Source organism: Nilaparvata lugens, chromosome 5, assembly GCF_014356525.2.
Source record: "Nilaparvata lugens isolate BPH chromosome 5, ASM1435652v1, whole genome shotgun sequence".
NCBI classification, from domain to species: domain Eukaryota; kingdom Metazoa; phylum Arthropoda; class Insecta; order Hemiptera; family Delphacidae; genus Nilaparvata; species Nilaparvata lugens.
In genome coordinates, this window is record NC_052508.1 from 4136616 (window position 1) to 4163136 (window position 26521).

General features: G+C 35.0%; 1 protein-coding gene across 1 annotated transcript; it reads left to right on the top strand.

Moving 5' to 3' along the window:
* Window positions 1–1701: 1701 nt before the first annotated feature.
* Window positions 1702–25857, top strand: LOC111056952 (neuroendocrine protein 7B2). The gene is made up of 7 exons (XM_039429747.1): window positions 1702–1945; window positions 3373–3454; window positions 13820–14075; window positions 15350–15478; window positions 18661–18821; window positions 22817–22867; window positions 24020–25857. Exons 2-7 carry the CDS (start codon window positions 3383–3385, stop codon window positions 24089–24091), a joined length of 741 nt encoding a protein of 246 aa, XP_039285681.1. The 5' UTR covers window positions 1702–1945; window positions 3373–3382; the 3' UTR covers window positions 24092–25857.
* Window positions 25858–26521: the final 664 nt, after the last annotated feature.

Sequence of the window (26521 nt, forward strand, 5' to 3'; positions counted from 1 at the left end):
GATTTGTAAAATTGAGAAAGGAGAACCAGCACTCGCCAGCCAAATGCCACCATAAGAGGACCCCAAATATTTTAGAGCGTAGTACCTTGCTAATAATTTTGTAAAAGTTAAAGTTAAATCAAATTATTAAATTTCTTAAAGGACTTCGTGATGCTATTGTAAAGCAGAAGTCATTTTCAATTTCAAATAAATTTATAACCCCTTGGAAGAGACGATTCCGGCTACCATATTCCAGGACCACATGGAGTTGGATCGACATCGGCGGCTTATAAGAAGATTTTCGACACGTGAGTGATAAATATTGAATTAGTGATGGGCGCCCTAGTGCTTCGAATTAATCTAATAATCAAAGCTAGCTCGTCGAAAGGGTTTTTATTATAAATTAAGAATTTAATAAGAGAAATACTTGCGCAAGTAAAATTAGTATTAAAGGTATTTTATTAAAAGAAAAAAGATAGATCAATACATTTCAGAAATTTCTATTGAATCAAAGAAGTATAAAATCTAAAAAAATTCGGTGCAATACTGGGCACGTAATATAAAATTAAACGTGTAAACCTCTTCATGGGACACCAGGTATATTTCACATTTTTTATATTCACTGAATACATTTATAAAAGCCCTATGATGTCCTCAGCATAAACTTCTGTCAAATTCTTTTCAAGGTCAATTCATGGCTCACGCCATAATTATGATACTAATGGGATGGAATAATTATAAAATTATAATAAATTTATTATGAATATAATCATTCTACAATGAAATAATTATGGATGAGAGAAAATGAATTCAAATAATTTATGATTGACAATAACAATACGAGTTGATTATACGAGTTCCTGTCATAAGCTCATGAAAAGTCATTTTAAGTAATTATAATAATCAATTATAACCCTTATTAATACCTTAAGCTGTTCACCCTGTTGTCAATATTTGCAGTTGCAGAAGTCTTCGGGGTGATTTACAGCATTAATTGAGATTTTCGTTTAATAATAATTATTCACCATTAGCATTTGAACAAATGTAACTTCCAATTTATTTTCATCTGTAGCCTGGTTTTAATCATTTGTCATTAGTTTGAAAGATTCATGATATACTAGTGAGTTTGGATTGATTGGATTGCAACTCTTGCGGTACATGATTTTTTTAAAAATTACGATTATTTTCCAATTTCCATCTATTATACTCCTGATCATTCTTTGTTGAAGTTTTCATCTCCTATTATTTGTTGATGTGTGCCTTATAGGAAAACTCTTACTCTTTTTTAGTGCAATATCCAATTTTTTACAAGAGAATATTATTCTATAATTTCGTTCATTCATTACACATTTTTCCAATATTATGAAAGTATTCACAACTAATATGGAAAGAAACTAGAGAATGGTAAGTGAAAAGTAGATTTATTTTTCAATATTTCTGTGACGAGTAGTTGTGGCAACTTGGAAACTTTCGTAGGAGGAATCTACTTGTAGTAACTTGATAAGCAATATAGTAGTGGCGAGATAGACAGGAATGGGAGGAATTTGCACTCTGGCAGGAAGAGAGAAGAGTGGCTGCTGGCGAGCAATGCAATAGGAATATCCCGAAGACGTTTCACGGGTTATGCACAAGTTTGTCTCTGGCAATGATATTATTTTTCCGACGAACGCGGTTAAGTGTGGAAAGGGAGTTTTCCGAGGATTGTGAGAGGGGGAAAAGTGGAGGGGATAGCCAGCTGAATGGAGAACGGACTGGAATGGATGAGGAGGTGATGAAGGAGGAGGAGTAGGAGGATGAGGAGGAGGAGGAGGAGAGGAGGAGGAGGAGGAGGAGGAGGTCTGAGGAGGTGTGTGGATCAATATTGTTGGCGTTGACGCAGGGCTAGCATTGCTGGAGGAGGTAGTGGAAGAGATACCGTCTTCCATGGAGGTGTAGCTAGTTGGTTAAGCTTGCACATACAAATCTGGTGAGTTGACACCCTTTTATTACTCAATATTGGATGCTTTTGACGAACAATTCAGTCACAAACAAATGGCCGCAATCAACCACAACCACAAACCAACTTTCAACCCAATTTCTCAAAAGAATACTCAAACCAAAATTAATTTTCTAGCCTAATATGTCTTCTATTTTTCGTAAACATGCGATTTTTTATAACCTTCGAATTAATCCATTCTGAAAATGGTTTGATGAATTTCATTATTTGGTTGCGATTTTGTTGAGCGATAAATTTCCTGTTTATACAATACATTGGTTGAAACCGGCACTGACAGGAAACCTGTTGATTGTTTTGCACTTGTTTAGATTCCAGTAAAGAATTGGAATGAAAATGGATTTAGAATGTTTTTGTTGGAGGAAAGCTATTTTGAGGATGATGGTTTCAGATGTAGAAGAGACATTGCAATGGATAAAATCAAGTGACAATGGCGTTCAATAATGTGACTGGAATGTTGGTGAACTGAACAGCTGATCTGAGAATGGAATATTTCCATTGAATATCCTGTTGTATAAATACTTCTTTTGATCATTTTTCAATATTGATATATACATTTTATGTTCTATACAACTTATTTTTCCAATCAGAATGTAGCTTTGGGAATTTTCTTGATTGGAATATCTAATTTTGTATTGAAACTGTCGATTTCTTGCGTATTTGGGAACCACGAGTCAGTTCATCATATTATTAGTAAACGTAAGCCTAAATATTTTGCTCTTATTACCAGATCTCTCACGTTTATTATTGAAAACTCAATCCTCAATAATTCGAATCAATCATTGGAGTCAGCTCAATGGAGCTCCAATCTGAACTAATCTGAGAGAGAATGAAATCATCTCATCTGCGGGAAAATTTCAATGAGGATAAGATTTTAACAATATTACTAATAGCAGGCTGATTTTGGAGAATTGTCAACACAGTATTCTTCTGGTGTTGAACTACAAGGAATTAAGGCAATTGAACTGACAAACTATGAAGTGAAATGTTTAATTCATGCGATTTTAGAAGCGGACGAGTATTTGACAACATGAGTTCTAATAACCAGAAACACCTGGTAAAAATCAATACATACCGTACCCCACCCACCAGTTACTCTCTTGTTGAATGAAGTACCTACTTGGAGAGCTAGCTCTACACCCATAGTGCGAGGCAGTTTGATGCCCCAATCACTTCTTCAAGTAGTTTTTTGGAGTCGCGGAAACCAAACATAAATCTATGAATCGAGAAAATTTTTTGAAAGCATAATGAACCTCAAATCGAATGTCGGTATTCGAATTTTAAAAAAATCTATTTACTAATAGTAGGAATATATTTACTAGTTGAAAATGATGAAATTTGTGAAGATAACATTTTTATAAGATAAAAATTATTTCAATAAAAAATTCATTTTTTCACAGATACGTCATTATGGGCGTGGTTACTCTGCTGGCCATAGCAGCCAGCGTTGTGGGAGCCATTGCCTATATGCCAAGTGGCAATGTAAGTATTATGAGTATTTCTCTATACTTTAGATAAGGACCGTGTACAATAAAATAAGGTAATTGATGAAACTCTGAGTGATAATACAATCATGGTATACAATATAAACCGTACTTGTAGCAAAATATTATCTACTTTTATAAAAGGATTTGACTCAGCTCACTGATTCTTCAAGCCAGAACCAAGTTAGTCTACTTGAAGCCTTGGGATGTTGTAGGACTATCGACAATCCTCTCAAAGAATAAGATATGAATTAGAAATTTGAAGGAGTAAATATTCTAGCCAGTTATCTTTGATCAAAATCAAAACCCCCGTGAACTTTTCAAAACATTCTTCTTTGTTACTCGCGTAATTTTTAAGCGCTTCTAAAAACAACACTATTTGTACACCTCATGTATGAACCTGTGTATCAAAATTTGAATATTCTCTGTCGAATAGTTCTTTAAAAAATGGGAAATATTATTTCAAGGCTGTTTCCTGAAAATGACCATTTGACTTGTCTATGTGTCGTCTTTTCTGATATGTTGACCTTAACTTTGATGGACTAGCAAATTTTTATCGAATCTATGGGTTGTCACGTTATTCTTTATATTTAAATAACGATTAGCCTCCTGCTTGGCATCAGTCGGTAAAGCATGAGATTTAATATAATTAGGGCGTGGTTTTCTAATAGTATTCAGTCTTAAAAAATCTTGATAGGCCTAGATATGGGCTTCTCCAATAACTCTTGTAATTCAATAATAATAAATATATATATAAATGATACTTATACTATAGGGATGAGGAATATAAAATAAATTGCACACCATGTAAATTTCACACATATATTACACAAATAATGCAAAGATCAATCGAGGCAAAAAATATATATATAGAGCGATAAAAAATATAATATAAAAAATAGAACAATAATTTTATATCAGCAAAATATCACAGGCTAAACTTTATATTCTAGATTTATGGCACGAATCATTACCATGTGCCTTTATCTTGAAATCATATGCATTCTTTTGCATGTAGCTGCGACATGTACTTGCTAATACTTGTCGGCTTGGATAATTCAATCAAAAATATGTGCTCTAAGATCAGCTTGATAAATTAGCCACTAATAATCCAAATATATCTATATTAAAATCTCTAGTATTTAGTAGATTTATTTGTATCGAATATATATTTTCATCTCAGGGTGCAAGATTCGGCACCTGACGGAATAGGTAGAGCCATTCATCTAGTGAATTAGAACTATGATAAATTATCGCAAATTGTATTGCAAAAAATTAAATATTGTATGCATACGTTTGATAGCCTAGATTTCGTACTTCTTTGATTAAATAGAAATTTCTAAAATATTGATCTATATATTTTTCTTTCAATTAAATACCTTTAATACTAATTTTTACTTGCGCAAGTATTACTATTATTAATTTCTCAATTTATAATAACCCTTTCGGCGAGCTAGCTTTGATCATCAGATTATTTCGAAGCACTAGGGCGCCCATCACTAAATTCAAATTTAATCACTCACGTGTCGAAAATCTTCTTGTAAGCCGCCGATGTCGATCCAACTCCATGCGGTCCGGGAATATGGTAGCCGGAATCGTCTCCTCCAGGGGTTATAAATTTAATAAAAAAAATGAAAAATGACTTCTGCTTCACAATAGCATCACGAAGTCTTTTAAGAAATTTAATAATTTACTTTAACTTTAAATTTTTACAAAATTATTAATAAGGTACTTCGCTCTAAAATATTTGGGGTCCTCTTATGGTGGCATCTGGCTGGCGAGTGCTGGTTCTTCCTTCTCAAGTTTTACAGATCCTCTTTCCGACTTTCAAATTAGCATAAAATTTAAATATCTCAATCCTCCGCCATTAAATTCAAATAGATCTTACAAAGAATGCCAAAATATTGCTTAGATTATATGATTAATAATTTCTTTGCATTCGAGCCATATTGATAACATAGATTACACAAATTTTTACACAAAATCTACTACAATTATATAAATATATATAAATATTTTTGAATTGGCCTACAGTTGCCGCCTATTAACTGCCGTTTTACTATTGGTGCATGCAAATTTTATTAGGTATTCATGCGCCTGGTAACTCTTATTTCCTGAATACATTAAATTATTTTTATTTGGTTTTTTATTTATGCTCTTTGCATGCTAGTTAATATTATATATATTAATATTAATTCCATGCTAACTAATAATTAGCCACGTGGACGGGTGTTTTTTCACATTGCACACCATCCGAATGCAATAAAGCTCTGCCAAGGGGTTTTGGTCAGATTCTACGTTCTTCGGTTTGATCGATCTCTAGGTCACCGACCCGTGAATACTTCTACATAACCTCAATCTTCAAATATTTTATAAATAATATATTTATGAGTAGTAAACTTTCTTCAAATCCTTTTTAAGTTCTTGTACCATTTAGCCAGAACAAGCTGATGCTATCTTATCTTGATTATTATCTGCTTGGCGATATTAGCCAATTACTTTATTTTTAGACCTATTACTATTTCTGTTAGGGTTTTTCATCTACCCAGATTTAAATATGTTACACGCGCCCCTGGGTTTGAATTCAAAATATTTGAGAATCACAATGTTTTTAATGAAAACCCATCCTTCAAATACATTGATATACACTATACTTTATTTATAAATTATACTCTCCTACTTCTATCACATTTCGCAGTCATATTTGCTGCATCTCCTTTATACCTTTATCAAAAACAATAACAAATTCTCCTCCTCAACACACATAAAAATATCATAAATATAAACTTCTAAACGTACTCCTCCTGACACCATTTACAACACAGTAATTTTTGAATCGCCGCTTGCAGGGCTGCCAACTTAACTACACACATTTCATAATTCTCATAAATGATTCCTTTTAGACAATAATTTCGATTCATAAACTTCTGGGCTCTATCTTATAGTATTTCTTAGGTCTTAATATAAATAATTTTCTATACATCAGGTACAATACTTTCTTTGCTAATGGCTCTTTGGTTTTGGTAACTGGTATTCACTTTAAGTCTTTTCAGGTAACAAACGTGGCATAATTAAAAGTAATAAATATAAAAATATATAAATAAATATATCGACATTAATAAATATAATAAATAACAATAATAAATAACTCTTTGGGTACAGTACTTCTTTTTATAAACATATGTTCCACAGATATTACATTCATTTGATTTGGGTGGCTTTGGTCAGCTGTTCGCTGTTCTACAATTCATAGTGTTACATGTTACAGCAGAATTTGCTATCGACTTTCATAACTAACCTAACTGCTCAATTTTTTCTCTTAAAAAGGTAATTAACAAATTTTAATTTTATTATCCCCGCTTGTGTCCTTTTTTATCTGATGTATATAATTTAATTACATATTTAAAAATTGTTCTTTTCCTTATTGCAGGCTTCTAACGGCTGGAAAGAAATTAAACATTGGATTGTTGCCACGCGGTCCTATACCAAGATTAAATTTATTAAGGAAGGTCAGTAATCGGTTTGATAATAATGTTTTCTTTGATTTCTTATCATATTTATTTCAAATTTGACGATATAGCATGTAGAAATCCCGTGGTTTACTTGCATCTTCTTGCATTCTGCTTGTTGACATGGTTTAGGCCGGTTAGGTTATCTGCTATCCGTTGGTGAGGCTGTCCTAATTGATAATTTATCTTCATGAATATAAAACCCCGGTATCTTTGTGTATCTTTTAAAACAATTCCTTGATCTGGTTCTGTTTTCTTCCTTGTTATTTCTATTTATTCCGTTGAGTCTCGATAATTTCACTTTAGTGGCATTGTTTTTATAATTCTAGTTACACCAATAAACGACTTTATAATATAAAGCTTCCAATCATCTTCATCCGATACTTTCCACTTAAATTCATTATTAGGCTTTATCATCATAATAAACAATTCAATAATATAACACTTCCAATCAACACTAATAAATTCTTTCAACAATAACATGGCCTTAATTACAACATCACTTTTCAATATTATCACAGCCATGGTAATCCACACAATACAATAAATCAAAACACTAATTAGTTCTTTAATAATATAATCTTTCCACATATAATATCCAGGTACTTCCATTTTATTAATATAACTTTTTATTGCTTCCATTCTTCTCAAACACCGTTTATCCTTAATTAACCTCAATAAGTAGTCCACTTTTATGTTGCCCATGCACGAATCAATCATAGTTTTCCTATCAGTTCCGTTTTTATTCCAACATGAATCCATAGTAGTTTCGTAAGCAGCTCCGGTTTTGTTCCAATTATTACTTCTATTTTTGCCGGTCACATCGTCGATCATAGTTTTTAAAACGTATGTGCCGCGGATGCATGACGTCGGTGGTCTGTTCTCCAACCTGGTCCCGGTCCGGTATCCTCCTCGGGCGTTTAAATCGTGCATGCGGCCGGTATGCGCGCGCGCGGTTCCTCCTTCGTCGCTTCTTCCGCCTCCGGGCCTTGCGATGCATGTTCTTTTTTCGGTCATGTAGTAGTCCATCCTCCTCGTCCTGATGCTGGTCGGGTGTCCTCGGGCGCCTCCGTCTCCGGGCCTTGCGGTGCTCGCCCCTCTTATCCTGGATGCCGTCCTCCCTGGGATCATCCTCTTGGTCCTCTATCCTGGGTTCCTTGGGGTGCCTTGGTGGGGTCGAATGATGCGCGGGTGCGGTGGCGGTCTCTTGATGCGCGGGTGTGACATGCAGGTACATGGTGGCGGTCTCCTCCTGGTAACTTTTTATATTATTTATTAGTGACTCTTCGGCGGCGGGTTGCTCTTCTGTGGGGAACAGGATACTTAAAATTGGTTGTTGCTTGCGGCTGGTTTTAATTACATTGTTGGCGGCGGTTTTTTGATGGTAGGCTGTCTTGTATTGACTTCTGTTTTACTAATATTTTCGGTAAACCGTTCACACAGGTGGTATATGAGGCTGTAGTATTCTGTATATCTGGTGGCGGGTCGTTGGGTGTTGGGTTCCGGGTTTTTTGTTGATTCAATCCTATTGCATGTGCTAATGTATAATTTGTACTTACTTGTTGAGGTGGCGGTTTATAATTTCTGTTGTAATTGTTTTGTGTGTGATTATTATGTGAGTTTAATCGATCACGGCCATCATAGTGATTCTTACGATTGCTCTGCTGGGCATAGTGGTTGGTTGTGCGATTTTGAAATTTTTCATTATTCCAGTTACCATTTTGCCTGTGCTCATAGCGGCGTTCAAATTGAGGAGCAGATCGGTAGCGATCATATGATACCGGTTCATAATTTCGGCTGTTATACTGATTAAATTTTGAGTTATGTAGATTTGGTGCGTATCTCTGGTCTGAACGGTGGTTTGATATTGCCATTGCAGACTGTATGCCATATAAATGATTTATCAGCTGCTTACAATCAGTAATGGGTTGTGTGGCGAGTGCCATTCTAACTTGATACGGTAGCTTCTTTAAAATAATGCTTGCTAATGCCGATTCATTAATGGGCTCGCTCAGTTGAGAATTTTTAAACTGTATGGCAGTGACGAAAGTGGTACATGCACCGTCTAAGTTAGGGTTGAAATCGCATGATATGATGTCCGCTAGCACGTCCAACTGTTTACTTCTGCTCCAATACTGTTCCAGGAAGACAGCGATAAACTCATCCAATGATGTAAATTCATGGGCTCTACTCCGAAAAAACATCAAGGGTTCGCCAATCAATAAATTAGTCAAACGGAGACGCCAAAAATTCCAAGAGGTAGGTGCAAGAGTTTGTACTAATTTTATCTGATCAATGAATGGTTGAGGTTGCAAATGGCGATCAGTGTTATCAAATTTTCCTAGTCCTTGTAATATACTATGTACGTTGAGGTTGTCTGTTTGAATTCCTTGAGGTTGTTGTTGAATATGATTTTCCAATGCTATTATTTTTTCCTGTGTTATCTGCCATTGACTATTATGTGTAATTTTATTTGCGTTTATTTCTTGATTTAGTTGAGTCAGAGTGGATTTCTGAATTAGTAGAGTTCCATTTAAAGCTTTACAGGTTTCAGTGTTTTGATTGATGCTACCTTGCAGTTGGTTCATTTTTGTGGACATATTAATCTGTTTGTTTTGTATTTCTTTAATATTGTTAATATTTTTGTCAACTGTAGTTGTTAAGTTTTGATTGGCAACGGTAATCTGTTTGTGGATTTCTTGGTGGCAATCAGCCTTAATGTTATTTGTTATATCCTGAATAGGTGTAGTGATTTGTGTATTTAAATTGTCTATCCTTTCATTGAGTTCACATGTAACCGTATCTAACCTTTCCGATAATCCTGCCGTAACTTTATCCTGACTTTCTTTTTGTAGGGTTATCATTGCTTTTAACTCTTCCCTATGACTCTCTACTTTAGTTTCAATATTATCCAACCGTTGTTCTACTGATTTTATAGCGCCTGTGGTCTCTTTCATACCCTGTTCCACTGTCTGTTTATTTTCCTCTTTTACTGTAGCAATTTCCTTTTTAATCTCCTGCATCATACTATCCATTGTTTTTTGTAACATAATGTTGAAAGTGCTACTCGTTTGTTCCATTATTACCTTTTGAAGCGGATCTAGTTCTGTGGTTGAAAATATACTTTGTTTGCCCAGGTGTGACTCGGCCTCCGGCGATGCGGGTTCTGCAGACTGCTCCTCGCCCCCTTCAAAGTTGATCTCTACTATCCGTTGATTCAAGGGTGTGTCAGCGGCGTCGATTCGAGTGGAGGATAGAGGTTGCAGACCTGGTGGATCGAAGACTATCGACCCGACGCTTCCTGGTTCCCTTTCTCGTGGCGTATTGGCATCTACCGTGGTGGGGTTGATGTGCTCGGAGTCGACAAAGTGGGATCTGTGCAACCGCCGTACATATATGAAACTTCAGAGTTTGCGGGAGTGTGATTCATTATGTCAAATGTGATAAATGCTAATTAAACAGTGATAAAAATGATAAGCGAAAATGCTTAAAAAAGAGACACAACCGGGACTTACAGTGAACAGTGATGTGTAAAGTGTTTGGATACTTTACAACCAGGTATTTATACTTAAGTTTTTTACAATGCTCTAGCGCCCTCAATGTTTTGTTGATTTATTTTTGGCTAGTTTACAGGCTGCGACTTATTTTCCAACCGGCTTAAACACCTAATATATTTTTGACTAGAAAGTAATAGCAGTTTAGGCTTATAAAATATAATTTCTCTCTATAAACATGTAATTTTTCACAGTACTAATAATATAAAATTTTCTTTAAAACATATAATTTCTCTCTATTTAAAGCTCTTGTTTCCCCAAAAAGTAATACAAATATTCCTTCGCCAGTTTTCCTCACAACTCGTATAAGTTAATTATAATTTTCACTATGGTTATTGACCTAATTTCAAGTAATTATTCAATGAGCTTGGCTCTCATCATCAGCCCCACGTTGGGCGCCATGTCTTTCTGTCACGTTATTCTTTATATTTAAATAACGATTAGCCTCCTGCTTGGCATCAGTCGGTAAAGCATGAGATTTAATATAATTAGGGCGTGGTTTTCTAATAGTATTCAGTCTTAAAAAATCTTGATAGGCCTAGATATGGGCTTCTCCAATAACTCTTGTAATTCAATAATAATAAATATATATATAAATGATACTTATACTATAGGGATGAGGAATATAAAATAAATTGCACACCATGTAAATTTCACACATATATTACACAAATAATGCAAAGATCAATCGAGGCAAAAAATATATATATAGAGCGATAAAAAATATAATATAAAAATAGAACAATAATTTTATATCAGCAAAATATCACAGGCTAAACTTTATATTCTAGATTTATGGCACGAATCATTACCATGTGCCTTTATCTTGAAATCATATGCATTCTTTTGCATGTAGCTGCGACATGTACTTGCTAATACTTGTCGGCTTGGATAATTCAATCAAAAATATGTGCTCTAAGATCAGCTTGATAAATTAGCCACTAATAATCCAAATATATCTATATTAAAATCTCTAGTATTTAGTAGATTTATTTGTATCGAATATATATTTTCATCTCAGGGTGCAAGATTCGGCACCTGACGGAATAGGTAGAGCCATTCATCTAGTGAATTAGAACTATGATAAATTATCGCAAATTGTATTGCAAAAAATTAATATTGTATGCATACGTTTGATAGCCTAGATTTCGTACTTCTTTGATTAAATAGAAATTTCTAAAATATTGATCTATATATTTTTCTTTCAATTAAATACCTTTAATACTAATTTTTACTTGCGCAAGTATTACTATTATTAATTTCTCAATTTATAATAACCCTTTCGGCGAGCTAGCTTTGATCATCAGATTATTTCGAAGCACTAGGGCGCCCATCACTAAATTCAAATTTAATCACTCACGTGTCGAAAATCTTCTTGTAAGCCGCCGATGTCGATCCAACTCCATGCGGTCCGGGAATATGGTAGCCGGAATCGTCTCCTCCAGGGGTTATAAATTTAATAAAAAAAATGAAAAATGACTTCTGCTTCACAATAGCATCACGAAGTCTTTTGAGAAATTTAATAATTTACTTTAACTTTAAATTTTTACAAAATTATTAATAAGGTACTTCGCTCTAAAATATTTGGGGTCCTCTTATGGTGGCATCTGGCTGGCGAGTGCTGGTTCTTCCTTCTCAAGTTTTACCGATCCTCTTTCCGACTTTCAAATTAGCATAAAATTTAAATATCTCAATCCTCCGCCATTAAATTCAAATAGATCTTACAAAGAATGCCAAAATATTGCTTAGATTATATGATTAATAATTTCTTTGCATTCGAGCCATATTGATAACATAGATTACACAAATTTTTACACAAAATCTACTACAATTATATAAATATATATAAATATTTTTGAATTGGCCTACAGTTGCCGCCTATTAACTGCCGTTTTACTATTGGTGCATGCAAATTTTATTAGGTATTCATGCGCCTGGTAACTCTTATTTCCTGAATACATTAAATTATTTTTATTTGGTTTTTTATTTATGCTCTTTGCATGCTAGTTAATATTATATATATTAATATTAATTCCATGCTAACTAATAATTAGCCACGTGGACGGGTGTTTTTTCACATTGCACACCATCCGAATGCAATAAAGCTCTGCCAAGGGGTTTTGGTCAGATTCTACGTTCTTCGGTTTGATCGATCTCTAGGTCACCGACCCGTGAATACTTCTACATAACCTCAATCTTCAAATATTTTATAATAATATATTTATGAGTAGTAAACTTTCTTCAAATCCTTTTTAAGTTCTTGTACCATTTAGCCAGAACAAGCTGATGCTATCTTATCTTGATTATTATCTGCTTGGCGATATTAGCCAATTACTTTATTTTTAGACCTATTACTATTTCTGTTAGGGTTTTTCATCTACCCAGATTTAAATATGTTACAGGGTTTAATTATCTTCCAGTGTCCATAGTCTATTATTATCTACAGTATAAGTTATCCTAGGATTCAGGCCTTTATGTTTTATTTCCATAAAAAAACCCAAGGTTTCGATGCTCATGGCATTGTCATCTGAGCTCATCTTCATCATTATCTGAGCTCAGAAAATAGTTTTGTTTTTTATTAAATAATGAAAAATTATACATCTCTGAATACAGTGTCCAATTAAATATATTGTTCTTCAGGACATCAATTAATATCATGCTCCAATTGCTACATGTTCAATCATTACATGTACGCTGCTGAAGTTAATATATTAAACCACCTATCCAATTGCCGCATTTTTGTTCATAGTGAGGTCCACGTTATACAGGCATTGAATCGACATCCTTGTCAATCATTCGACGAAGCAGATAGTGCTATCATTTCTCACCTCCGCAAGGTTGCCAGATTGTTTCTCAACAATGTTGAAATAAAATAAATTAACAAAATATTTTATCTGAATTATGAAAATGTATCTTTAAAAAATATTTTTTCCTGATGGCTAAATATAACTGATTATTTTGAACAAGAATGAACCGTTATATCATATCAGATATCAGCTATCCTCTATAGAAGGCAGTGGCATGGCTGAGAATTGGCAACCCTTTTCTCCTATCTTTCTTCACTGCCATTATAACGCAGCTATCCTCTATAGAAGGCAGAGAATCGGCAACTCTGTTTTCCTATCTTTCTTCACTGTCATTACAATGTGGCTCTCACTATAGGAACATCAGCTACCACCATGCTACAATATTAATTCAAGCTTTGTTATCAATACATGCTTGAATACTACATGCTCGCTGCTTCAATAATTAGTACATGCTACCATCTATCCTTGTATAAATGAGCATATTGTTGTTTAGGAACACCTTCTGACCGACTCACTGCTGCGTGAGGTGGTGGACCGAATGGGTCACGACCTGGCAGAGAGCTACCTGGACTACCCATCCGGTGGTGGTGGTGGGGGGAGCCGACTGTCCGCCATGTCCGCCCTCATGTCCCGGGCCGACAAGGAGATGATGGACGACGCCCCCTTCTACCCGGACAGCCCCAGCCCGAGTCTCCGGGACCAGGAGTACATCCAGCACAGCACTCTCTGGGGACACCACTACCTCTCTGGTAGGCCTATATACTACCACACATCTTCCAATGGCAATAGAGTAGGGTACACGGTACACAATTCCTCTACCTAAATCCATAGGAATATCTCTTGCTTCATTATGAAAGTTAATTCTGTACGAAATACAATGTTTTAGCTACAATAATTGAGGATATAAGGATTTAGCTTGAGTGTACATTTAGAGAAAATAGTTTCATGATATATTTGAGGAATCAGATACAGGATTTACTTTGAGGATTTAGCTTGAGGAAATACTTCGAGGCATTAGCTTGAGAATATACTTTGAGGGATTAGCTTGAGGATGTACTTTTGAGGGTTTAGTTTGAGAATATGATGAATCACCATTTGAAGATATACTTCAAATAACTCGTGCTTCGCGCTCGGCAGGGGGCTTCGCCCCCTGCACCCCCAGTGGGGTGCGTTAGCAGCCTCCGCGTTTCGCGCTCCGGCTGGGAGGCGGGTTTCGTCCGCCCAATCGCCTTTTATGACTGTATAGGGTTGATTCTAATAGCAGCTGTATAGCAGTGATAAGCATAATTGTAATAGCATTCTGGACTGTATAGCAGCCAACCAATTCTATTCATTTTTCTCTTACAAATCATTCGATATGTCCTACTCCAAATAGTTGCAGAGATATTTATTGCAGTTTAATCTTTATAATTTACTTGCTAAAATCGCAAAGAAATCTAACCTATCCATCTCCCTCTCACCAGTTCACAACCTATTCATCTTTCTCTCACAGATCGTGCAATATTTCCTCACCTCGGTACAAAACAATTTCTTCATAATATGAAATTATGAGAATTTACTTGTATGTCACATTTTTTATGAGAGATAACTCACATAATCACAACTTTCGCATTGTTAACAAAAAAGCATCACACTTTCAGATTCACTTTTCGGCATCCAGCTTGAAGCTCTTCAAGTTTCTCTTCAGCTAGGATTGTTCTTGATAGCATTGCTTTTTAAGCTTCACAGTTTCACCATTTCTTCATCAAGCTTTACATTGCAGGATACACATGTAGAATATGAACAATGACGAAAAACCTAAGAAATATTTTACAAAGATTATTTTACTCAAATGATCAATTGATTATATTATACGTCATCTGATATCAGTTTTTATAGGGCTGAAGTTGTACTTCATTGTCCATTTTTTCAAACCGATATTGTAGTTGAGTTGCACTTTTACAGTGCTGCGGTAGTTCTACTACATTCACTTATTTTTGCCAAGTTTCTGTTAGAGTACATGAATTGTTAATTATTGTTTCAGGGGGAAATGGTGAGGGGAGCCACCGCATCAGCTTCGGTGGAAATGGAGGGGGCACTGCCAAAGTGAAGTCCGATGCTTCCCTGCCTGCCTACTGCAACCCACCCAATCCTTGCCCCTTAGGATTCGCAGGTATCTAACATTTCTTCTCTATGTAGCGGAACAGATGTACACTCCAATCAGAGGCGTACATAATTAAGAACTGATGTGAAATGATGGATTAGAGAAATGATAAAATACAGTACCGCACTGGCGGAAAGAAATGGAGAAATCTTAGTTAGGTCTAGGTACTATAGTCTGTATAGAGAGCTTAGATTTCATTTGTATTTCAGGAGCCAAACAGTTCAAATTAAAATGCTGCATTCATCACAATTCATGAATCGAGATGAGTTACTGATGAGTTACAAAACCTGATGAGTTACCATAATTATTATTATAGGTTGCCGTAATGTGAAGGATGTTGGATTTCAGGCAGATTCTAGTAGCCTGATACTTTGAATGAAAACACTGTATTTATTGCAGTTCATGACGAATCGTCAGCACGAAACGTTCTAATCGACAGAATTTATTCCATTGAGGGTGAAACAGCAAGAGTTTCAATTTCGATTCGAACCTGCAGTAGACTTCCGCTTGTTTGGCCACCTCTAGGGAACGGAGCAATAACCAAATATAATTATCTTTATCATGATCAAAGGTCAATGATAAAGATAATATCTAAAGATAACTAAGATAAAGCTAAGAACTTTATAACTAAAACAAAAGGACAACGAATATTTCTTTCTTGAATCATCATACTGTTGTTTCCAAAATGATTTATGAGTTCTGCAACAAATATTCTATATAAATAGGCATAAATCACTGAACTTTTAGTATAAAACTCAACACAAAGATAAAACTGTCTGTTGACAATGAAACCAGTGTGATTCGCGAGCATATTCCATTCAGTGAGTCAAGCCCCGCTCGCACACACACACACACACACACACACACACACACACACACACACACACACACATCGATTTTTGTTCGTATTTTGCCGCTTAAAAAGGTGATTTCAAACAGATTATGTTTGTCAAGTTTCGTTCAATTTGATAGAATTCATAAGGACGGAAAAATATCGTACGATCAAAAATCGATGTGTGAGTGCGGGGCTTAAATGTTTCATATTTTCCACAATTATATAGTCTTCATTTAGTGTCCATGGGAAAGGAGAACATTTTCCATTGTAATAGATGAGCATTTATAACAGGAAGCCAGGAAGCTACACACATCCCTCGTATCATAACCTTGTGAATTAATGTTGAATGACATGCAGACAATTCTCCATATCAATGCAAATTCCAAAACATGTCTGAAAAGCAACTGTACAAATCTCATCTCTCATGGCTGAGAATCAAGAACGTGGGCAATGGGAGGAATGTTGATGAGAAATATTTACACCACAACACTGTTTTGGATCGGTTGCAAACAACAGGAGACTGACTATGAATAGCTTGCAGTTGGTGAAGCTGACTTCAAGCATTCACCCTTTCAACAATACAGAGAAGCCCAAAAGAATGTGTAATAATAATAATAATAATATCGAGTGACCTGGCTGGCTCAGGTCTGGTGTCAGAGTTTTCAGGTCGCAACTGATCAATTTCAGGGCCTCTGACATGACCTAACGACTGCTTTTTAGGCAGCCGGGACCGACGGCTTAACGTGTCCATCCGAAACACGGGAGTGGCCCGAGATAAATATTCTTAAAGAATGTGTACACTTTACACCAATATTGACAGTGAACTTAAACAATCAAATAATCTACAGCTATATGAATCTTATTTGATAAGTTAGTTTAGTAGCTCTAAATTTTGAAGCTAAATTTAGTAGCCCTTAACACAGTAAGTCGCCCTAAATTTTGAAAAAATGAACGACAATATGAAGTAATGGTTTTACCTGTAAAATTATGTTTCAAATTAATGTAGACTAAATACCATTCACTGTCAATTAGCGTATACATTTTTTGGAAGGCCTATAGTGGGGTCCACAACAGCATAATGGCAGTATTTGATTAACATTGGTGTTGCTATCCTTGTCTATTTCCATTTGCTATACTCATATTTTGTGTTAAGGTATGTTGTGTATATTTTGTCTTTTTTCTTTAACCATGTCGGAATATAATTTTCAATTAACAAAATATATAATCTCCCTTATGAAAATTTTTAATTTACTTACTCCCAGGGCCATCTAAGTTGATATTTGGCTGCACCAACAAACTGTCCCCACGTAGTTCGCTCCTCACCCTCAGCATCTTTTTCTGTCGCTTGTCGCTCCAAGCCTCTCCAAGTCAGTCTTCAAATTCAAATTTATTCCAAACTCATAAATACATATACATAAATCAAACAAAGCTCAACATGACAACACAATTCAACCAAAATGTACGTAATAATAATAAACGGTAACTGAATAAAAGTCTTAATCAGATATTGTCACCATTTCTTTCTGAGTCTGAGAAAACCAAAGAGTTTTCTTCCTGGAGGAATGGGTGCTAAAACTTTTTTCCGGGTTGGGCCCTTCTCTTATGATTACGTACCATGCCCATTATAATCTCCTAAATTTTCGTTATTATTCAATCATTGAAAAATATTAATTTTCTTGGCGAATAAAAAGAAATTGATTTTGATTAAAGTTATACCTGAAATAGTCATCGATAAGCTCTATCAACTGCCACAAGTCCCATATCTGTAAAAATTTCAGGAGCTCCGCCCCATCTATGCAAAGTTTGATTTTAGATTCTCAATTATCAGGCTTCAGATACAATTTAAACAAAAAATTTTGAGTGGGAAAGATTGAACATGAGAATCTCTACAATTAATGTTCAGTAAAATTTTCACCTAAAATTAAAAATAAGCTCGAAATTCGAGAAAATGTGATTATCCAATTGCAAACTGTTGATTCTATTAAATGATTCACTATGAAGAGATTGCAAACCTCGTGGGTCTCCAGCGTTATTGCCCTGTCATCAGCTGGATCAAATCTTTGAATAGTAGACTTGAGATGCGCGGGAACACTAGCGTCAGGTGATCAATTTTCATAACGACAAGGAAAGTTGTGTGAGTGCGCCATACCAGATTTTTATCGTGAGTTACCAGTTAATATTACATATGATATACAGGTATCGGCTATCATATATATAGAAAGAAGGCAGTGGGCGAGGTAACGCTGTTTTCCAATCTTCCTCCGACGTGGACCAATTATGACGTAGACGACCTCACTATAGTTGATTTTGCAAGTTATGAATGGATTTTGAATAGTGTTGTTGCGTGTTGTTGTAGGGGAGGACGGATGCCTGGAGCAGTACGATAACACAGCCGCATTCAGCCGCGACTACCAGGCCGCACAGGACTGCATGTGTGACTCTGAGCACATGTTCGACTGCGAACGCAAGGCGCAGCCCAACGCACTTGATGACCAACTCGCTGACTACGACATGCCGGTCAGCATCAGTCAATAATATTCATTTATTCCACCAACAAACATGATTCAAGCTGAATATTTGGTGTTGAAATGCAAGAAACTTTGTTATCAGGTGTATCTGAAAATGTAGTCATGAGATTGATACATACTGTGAGACTGGTTCCGACCTGAGGGTCCTTTTTAGCTAATTTTTCAATAAAGGAACGGACTCACCGGTTTTTTTAAGCGTTCGTTCCCTGGATAGGCGTCAGCTGGTAGAGCAGGTACAGGTACGTTTTTTGGATTCAGGCTTTCACTCTGCACGCACTAATATTCAACATGAATCAACAGCACACTTAAACCGATTACGAGCCAGTTCGGGAGAAGTCTAGAGAAGAGTGTCGAAAACAGGCCAAGCTCCTTCTAAGTTGCCGGGGAGAGAGTCTCGTTACTATGGCAGATAACGCCGTAGGCCAATACTTCCCAAAATTTATGGTGGTGGGGGGTAAGTACCCTCAATTGCAGAAGAATTCTGCCATAAACTCACCGGTTGTGTCTGATCAGAATATTTTAAATTTAAGGACTGTTTCCATCGAAAATGTTGAGAAAGCTATCAAGTTACTTAAGCCTAGGGCATCGTGTGGTCCTGATGGTATTCCGCCTTTCCTGGTGAAGGGATGCTGTTAATCTTTGCTTCATTTTTAATTTATCTCTAAAACTTGGTGTTTTCCCGAATGCATGGAAGCTCGCTAGGGTCTCACCAATATTAAAGTCTGGCAACATGCAAGACATTGCTAATTTTAGACCAATAAGCTTGACAAATGTTTTTTCAAAGATTTTTGAAAGTATCATTTTCGATTCTATTTACAAGCACATGTTAAACAGTTTCAATAAACAGCAACACGGCTTTTTACCTGGTAAGTCGACTACTACAAATTTAATTGAATTTTCATGTGATGTTTTGCATGGTCTGGAGTCTTCTGGGAGGGTTGATGTTGTATACATTGATTTCCGAAAGGCTTTTGACCTTGTAAATCATGATGCTCTACTACACAAACTACTGGCCTATAATTTCTCGAATTCTACTGTAGGATTTATAGCATCTTATCTGAAGGACAGGAAACAATTTGTGTCATATGATGGTTGTGATTCTGATCTATATGCAAACGTATCTGGTGTCCCTCAAGGTACATCATTGGGTCCTCTTTTATTCCTCATCATGATCAATGATCTACCTGATGTATTGAAAAACTCTAAATGTCTTTTATTTGCCGATGATGTTAAGATATATAAAACTATTACCGGTGTAAATGATTGTGATACATTACAAGAGGATATTAATGAGATTACAACATGGAGCTCTGTGAATGGTTTAAAAATTAATGTTAATAAATCACACATAATGACATTTTCAAGACAGAATCTTCCATTTAATTTCTCTTACATGATGAATGGTTCTGCTCTTCCAATCAGAATATCGTGTAAGGATTTAGGAGTCTATTTTCAAAATGATTTCAGATTCATCTCTCATATTGAACACATTTTAAATGTTTCTAATCGACTGTTGGGCTTTGTTATTAGAACTTGCAAACACTTCAGTAATTTAGATACTATAATATATCTGTACAAGTCGTTGGTAAGGAGTAGATTGGAATATGCCTCAATTATTTGGGATCCTTATCATGCTGAATATTCTGATTCTCTTGAAAAAGTTCAAAATAAATTCCTTCGCTACCTGTATTTTAAAAAGTTTGGCCACTATCCCTATTTTGCATATCCCACATCACAACTCAAAATCATGTTCAAAATTCCAACATTGAAATCAAGACGTAATCTCCAAGCCATCTTACATTAATATAAAGTAGTTAATGGTCTTACGCAGCATCCTTTTCACCTGGAAAGATTGGGCTTCTATGTGCCGACTGTTTCTCGTGGGAGGTATTTTTCGTTTTTTATACCAAGATCTCGAACGTTGCAGGATTATAACTCACCCATCAATCGATCCATGAGACTCTTCAACACAGTATCTCGTGATATCGATCTCTTCAATCCGTCTTTGAATGCCTTTATTAAATCATGCTCTATAATACTTGAATATTAGTTCTTTTGTCAATGTTTAACTTCAAGCACTCTCTCTCCTCTCTTCTTCTGCTATCTATATATAAATATATGTCTTTACCTTACTTCTTCTCTGTTTTATTTTTTTTCTTTTTAATTTTGTTTAGTTTAAATGGTCGACTTTTTTTTCATTTATATTGAACTTATTCTCTCTATTCTTATTTCAATTAAACTTTATTTTCTTATTTTAATTAAAATTATTTATATTGTACAATACGAATAGCATTTAATGATATAAATAATTAGTATTTTATTCTAAGATTTAGCATGTAATTCTGAAGTTTGTTTAATTTCTGTATAAGTTGTTTTTGTTTTCTTATTATTCTTTATTATTTTGTGTGGAGTGCGGTTTTGGGCAGTGTGCCTGTCACATCCACACTGATTAACTACATTCACTACAATGTATCTTTTTTTTTCCAATAAATTGAAATTAAATTGAAGAGAGAAACGAAACTCTCAATGTAAGAGGACTAAATAAACATGGAGGTAGAGGGATAATTTGAAGAACACCTTTCCGAGAGAGAGAGAGAGAGAGGATATAATAATAATTAAAAATATAACTTGACAGACATTTACATTTATAATATCACAGTATTGAAATGAATCTTTATTATATTAAAGCTGCATGAATCGAAGTAACAGCTGGCTGGCATCTTATCTTATCGATATTGCTGCTCGCTACTATCAATTTGAGCTATGCCAGCCCGCTTACGAAATGTGTTGTCACAATACCTAGTCACAGGTTTGTAAAGCAGAAAATCACTCCCTGAGGGATTTTGAATAGTGCGTAACAATCAGCCCAGTCGATTAGGCCTAAATACGAACATGGAAGTAAGTTGGATATTGTATAAATATAAAGAAAAAGAAAAATCTCAGTACCCTTTTTTTGAAATATTTCAAAAAAAGGGTACTGAGATTTTTATTTTTCTTTATATTTATATCACAAGTAGTCCTATACAGAAAAGAGATAAATTGGATATTGTAGTTCACTTGTTGTTAAATCAGAATAATAAATAGAACGAAATATCTAATCAATGCTTTAAAATACTCTGAAGACTTCCGCTACTGCGAATAGTAACAACAGAATAAACGACAATTTCGTCTATTGTCCCTGCAAACCTTAGTTTGCAGCACGGAGCTTTATGATCAATGATACTTTTTTATAAAATATAACAATAGAAGCTCACTGTTGCCCTCTATGCTGATTTCATCAAAGAAGCCTACACTCTCCTCCTCGCTCTTTTTCTCACACAATTAGCTCACAGCCTCTCTGGATTGCGTAGAATCTAGCATTATGCAGCACTGTAGGCTAGGTACTCCATAAGAGCAATGCTAAAATTTATAGTGTTCACAATTATAATTTCTATTTTTTCGAAAATTTGACACGTTTTTGAAAAATTGCAACTCAGTTCTCATTAAGATAGAGCGAGCTCTGAATTTCATTCTATTCTCAATTTATTACTCAAGAAAAGCTTATAATATTTTCTGTCCTACGGCTGGATATGGCGGAGATTCCAGAAAACTGAAGAAGGAGCCGATAACTCCAGGTCTAGAAAATCAACTTTCTGTATTCGAGTTGTACAATACTCCAGAATCATTGTACCGTACGAAAAAATCAAACAATTGGTTCGAAGTTTCTCCAACAAAAAATACCTGGTGACTGGACTACTAATAAACTGTGAATTGTTTAAATCAGGGGTGCCCACATACAAGGGGTCGAAGAATTATGCATCATTGCATGATTAAAATTCTTGGGGACCCCAAATCCCAAGAAGAGGTCAGAACATTAAAATATAGACTGACATCCTTTTCCCTTTTTCGTGTCCTTTATTTGTTGTGGGGGCTGGTACTATTTGAGATAATATATGGTGTTATGTATGACATTTTTTTTCTATAATATTCAATGTTTTCTTACAGATTGACAACCAACACAAGGGTCTCGTGGCAAAGAAATTCCACGTGAAGAAGGTAAGCGGACCCCTACAACAATACATTTATTAGAAAATGTTACTTCTCAATAATTTATAATAAGGTTCCCTTCTTCATTTCAAAATTCCATAGTATTGGATACCTATGAGATTCCAGCTCCGTTGCCTATTACCAAAACTATATCTATGCGCATAAATGTGACATCGACAAAGTGTTCACGGAAATAATTACTCCTATTCAAATTTTTCTTGAAATGTAAAAAAGTGAAATCGTATGGCTCTTGTTGTTAAGAGCCTTTACCTTGCGGCAAAGTCTCACCTTGCCTGAATATAGCATTTAAGCCATCAATGTGGCATGCGACTGTCATACTTCAGCCGGAACCGACAATTAACATAAATGCCCATCAGATAATACTCTTGAAATGTAATACACAGTACCACACTAAGGCTCAACTTTATGAAGCTGTTCTCAATTGAGTTTGTACTGTGCATCAGAAACAGATTGATTCATTATTTGAAAGTAGCCAAGACTTATTCCCATCGATTTCGAAATCGTAGGCCCACTGGTGTCTAATTAATCTACTAGTACCGGTACCTATTAATTAAATTCAACCGGTTGGAGCACGCTACAGAAATCCACTAGATTTTATTGATAAACTATGTAGGCTATATCAAACTACAGAATACACTTTCTTGATAAGACAGCGAAGCAAAGATGTCAATTAAGTGAACACAATATTCAAGATTAGCTTTCATTAGGTTATTTACGCCTAATCGAATCATAATATTCTTGACTAGCAGGTAACCCGTGCTCCGCAAGGGTTTAATTAAAAACTTGACGTAATGAAATCTTGTAAAATTTAGAATAGGCCTATAATCACCCATGGTAAATTGAGAGTCTATATGCGAAATTTCAATTTAATCAGTCCAGTAGTTGAGACGTGATGATGCGTCACAATTGAATTTCCTATACCGTACGTGTATAAGCCAGTTCTTCCCTTTATAATTATTATACTATAGATAATAAGCTATATATGAGAGCAGCCGATTATGAATAGTACTTCTCAATGGGTATCAAAAGCCTGAATGTTGAACCCTCCAAAAAAATCCAACAGCCAATTCTGTCTTGAAATATTTTTCAATCTTCAATGTTATTCTCACATCTCTAAATCTTTATTTCATTTACTTCCAGGATAGCAACCCTTTCCTTCAAGGAGAGAAACTGCCAATTGCAGCCAAAAAAGGAATAAACGTTGAATACTAGAAATGGACACCTCGAAACAATAAACGGAATGAACCACGGATCTGAATGGAATGATAAGATTATAATATTTGCGCTCCTCTAGGGAGCTTAAAATCGTTATTGGTGTTATAAAATAATTTACTCGCTTTCGGTGTTAGTTTTAAAATGTCTAATTAATGGAGAGATGTTGAAAATATTATATATTATTCAAATTTAATATCAAACTAATAATTATTCAATGTTGACGTTCGTAGTCAGTAATTCAAAAAAGGAATTTAATCAAAATTACAATTGTAATAGTATGCGAATGAGTTAGAACTACAATGTTCATCATTATCAAATTAACTTGCATGAATAAGTCGATATTAACAAATTAATATTAAATGTTGAATATAAATGTTAATGCTTAGAACAATATCTTATCAAGGTTACTAATGGACAAGATTAATGTAAGACAAAACAAAACAGACATGACAAACACAAGAAAATCCTATTATCGTAAGGAATGTAACTCAATCTTTTTCGAAGGCAGGCGTAATATTTTATGATTATATCTTTCAGAAGTAGAAGTAATATTATATAGGGAATAGTGAATTGTTTACCATTTTTAAGGAAGAGAATAAGTGAGCAGAAATGTAGCTTTTTGCATATTGTATTAGGCCCACATACTCTGCAGCGTCAGAAAGCCCAGAAAAGACCGGCTGAAGATGCTGAAGAGTGTGCATGTTATGATCAATTGGCTGCATTGCCTGCTCCATTACTTTCTTCCGCTTGTAATTTTTAGTTTCTCAATTTTATTTGAGAGCGACCAATTACTATAAACAACAGTAATTGAATAAAGGTAACAAGCGGTCAAAGGCAATTGAATAGAACATCTCGCTCACTCGATTCATCGCCATTTCTTTCTTCCATCTTAGGCTACATCACATCACTAGGAGATGACATCTTCAACATCTTTGTGGAGATAAACTCTTATTCTAATTGAAGCAACAACCATCAATCAGGCTGATAGCTAGAGCCTGTATTGACGGTTGTTTAATTTTGATGAGAGGATGAACAAGAAACCGAGGCTCATCTTGTCCACCTTCTTTATTCCAGAAGTTCAATTAGATAAGAGAGTTTGTGCTTTACAGGAAGTGTTTATACTCTTCCACTAACTTATACATCCTCACACATCCTATCCCCCCTCATCCCAAATCCTTTATGCACAAGAAGGTTCCACAGTGGTATAAGATATATGAGGATGCACTATTATATTATAAACATCTTGATGTCAATCCAAATTATTGAATAGTATTATGTAAGTTATTTTGTGTTAGATATTAGAAGTTGTCTCAAAAAATTTCCAAACACAAATTCAACCATAACACCATGTACATTGCTGAAGGGATTTTATCACAAAAGATAGAATAAAATTACGAAAAAATTGAGACATATTCTAATACAATGTTAAAATAATTATTATTAGTATAATTATCCACGAATCACACTAATTATTATCGAAATATATTCTATTGCTTATTATTGATTAGACAACTTACCATTCTCAAAAACTGTTAGAGGAAAGATTCCCCCACTCCTTCAAGATCTATGCACACCCTTCTATTGTGTAAACAACACAAGATAACAATTATTAAAATCTATTGTTGTTAATATATAAAAATAAATATGTCTAACAGATAATACTTATCCAGATTAGCTCTCATTAGAATGAGATTAGAATACCTGTATTCATTTGTTCAATCATAAATAAGCATGATGTGAAAAAATAAAAAATCGAAAAAGTATGATTGTGTTCTTTGTTAATCACAATACTTTCTGATGGAAATCTATTTCTGATAGTTTGTTCAATCTTTATAAATATCAAGTTATATCACTGATTCGAATATGTGATTCGTATTAAAGTGATCGTCAAATTACTACAGAAATCAAAACCACAAAATTAGATAGTAGGTAAACTTCTATCTTGGATATAAGTTAGTAGTTTATTGATAGATCAATCCAAATATGCAATAATTCATTTTATTTTTTTTACATCTAATGTACGTGAAACAATACAGATTGAATTATTTCAATCTCTTAGATTTTGCAAGAGCGATTCCTCAAATTAAATTATTTCACGTGATTCGATCTTCAACAAAATTTCTATTCGCATTCAGTCACTGAAAAGCCGATTACTAAGGTGGGCCGACCACTGGAACCATTTTCGTCCGATCTAGCATCGGCCGAAAAATACCGAACGATCCCCCAACAAAGAAAGGAATAGATGCTCGTCCATTGCAACAGGTTCATACGGCCGTGCACGGTCGTCTCCGGCTGATCAATTTTTCGATCCGAATTGAATAGTATTTTCCGGCTCTATCCGGCCGAACTAACTAGTCGAGCTGAGACAACAAAGTGTTACACAACCTAACCTAAAATTGTTTCACAGTCTTGTTTGTTTTTTGAAGT

Bases quoted from the DNA above. Each gene is read 5' to 3' on its own strand.
- LOC111056952 (XM_039429747.1), top strand. From the start codon at position 3,383: ATGGGCGTGGTTACTCTGCTGGCCATAGCAGCCAGCGTTGTGGGAGCC. The intron at 15,479-18,660 runs GTATCTAACATT...GTGTTGTTGTAG, and splicing joins TTGCCCCTTAGGATTCGCAG to GGGAGGACGGATGCCTGGAG. The intron at 22,868-24,019 runs GTAAGCGGACCC...ATTTACTTCCAG, and splicing joins AGAAATTCCACGTGAAGAAG to GATAGCAACCCTTTCCTTCA.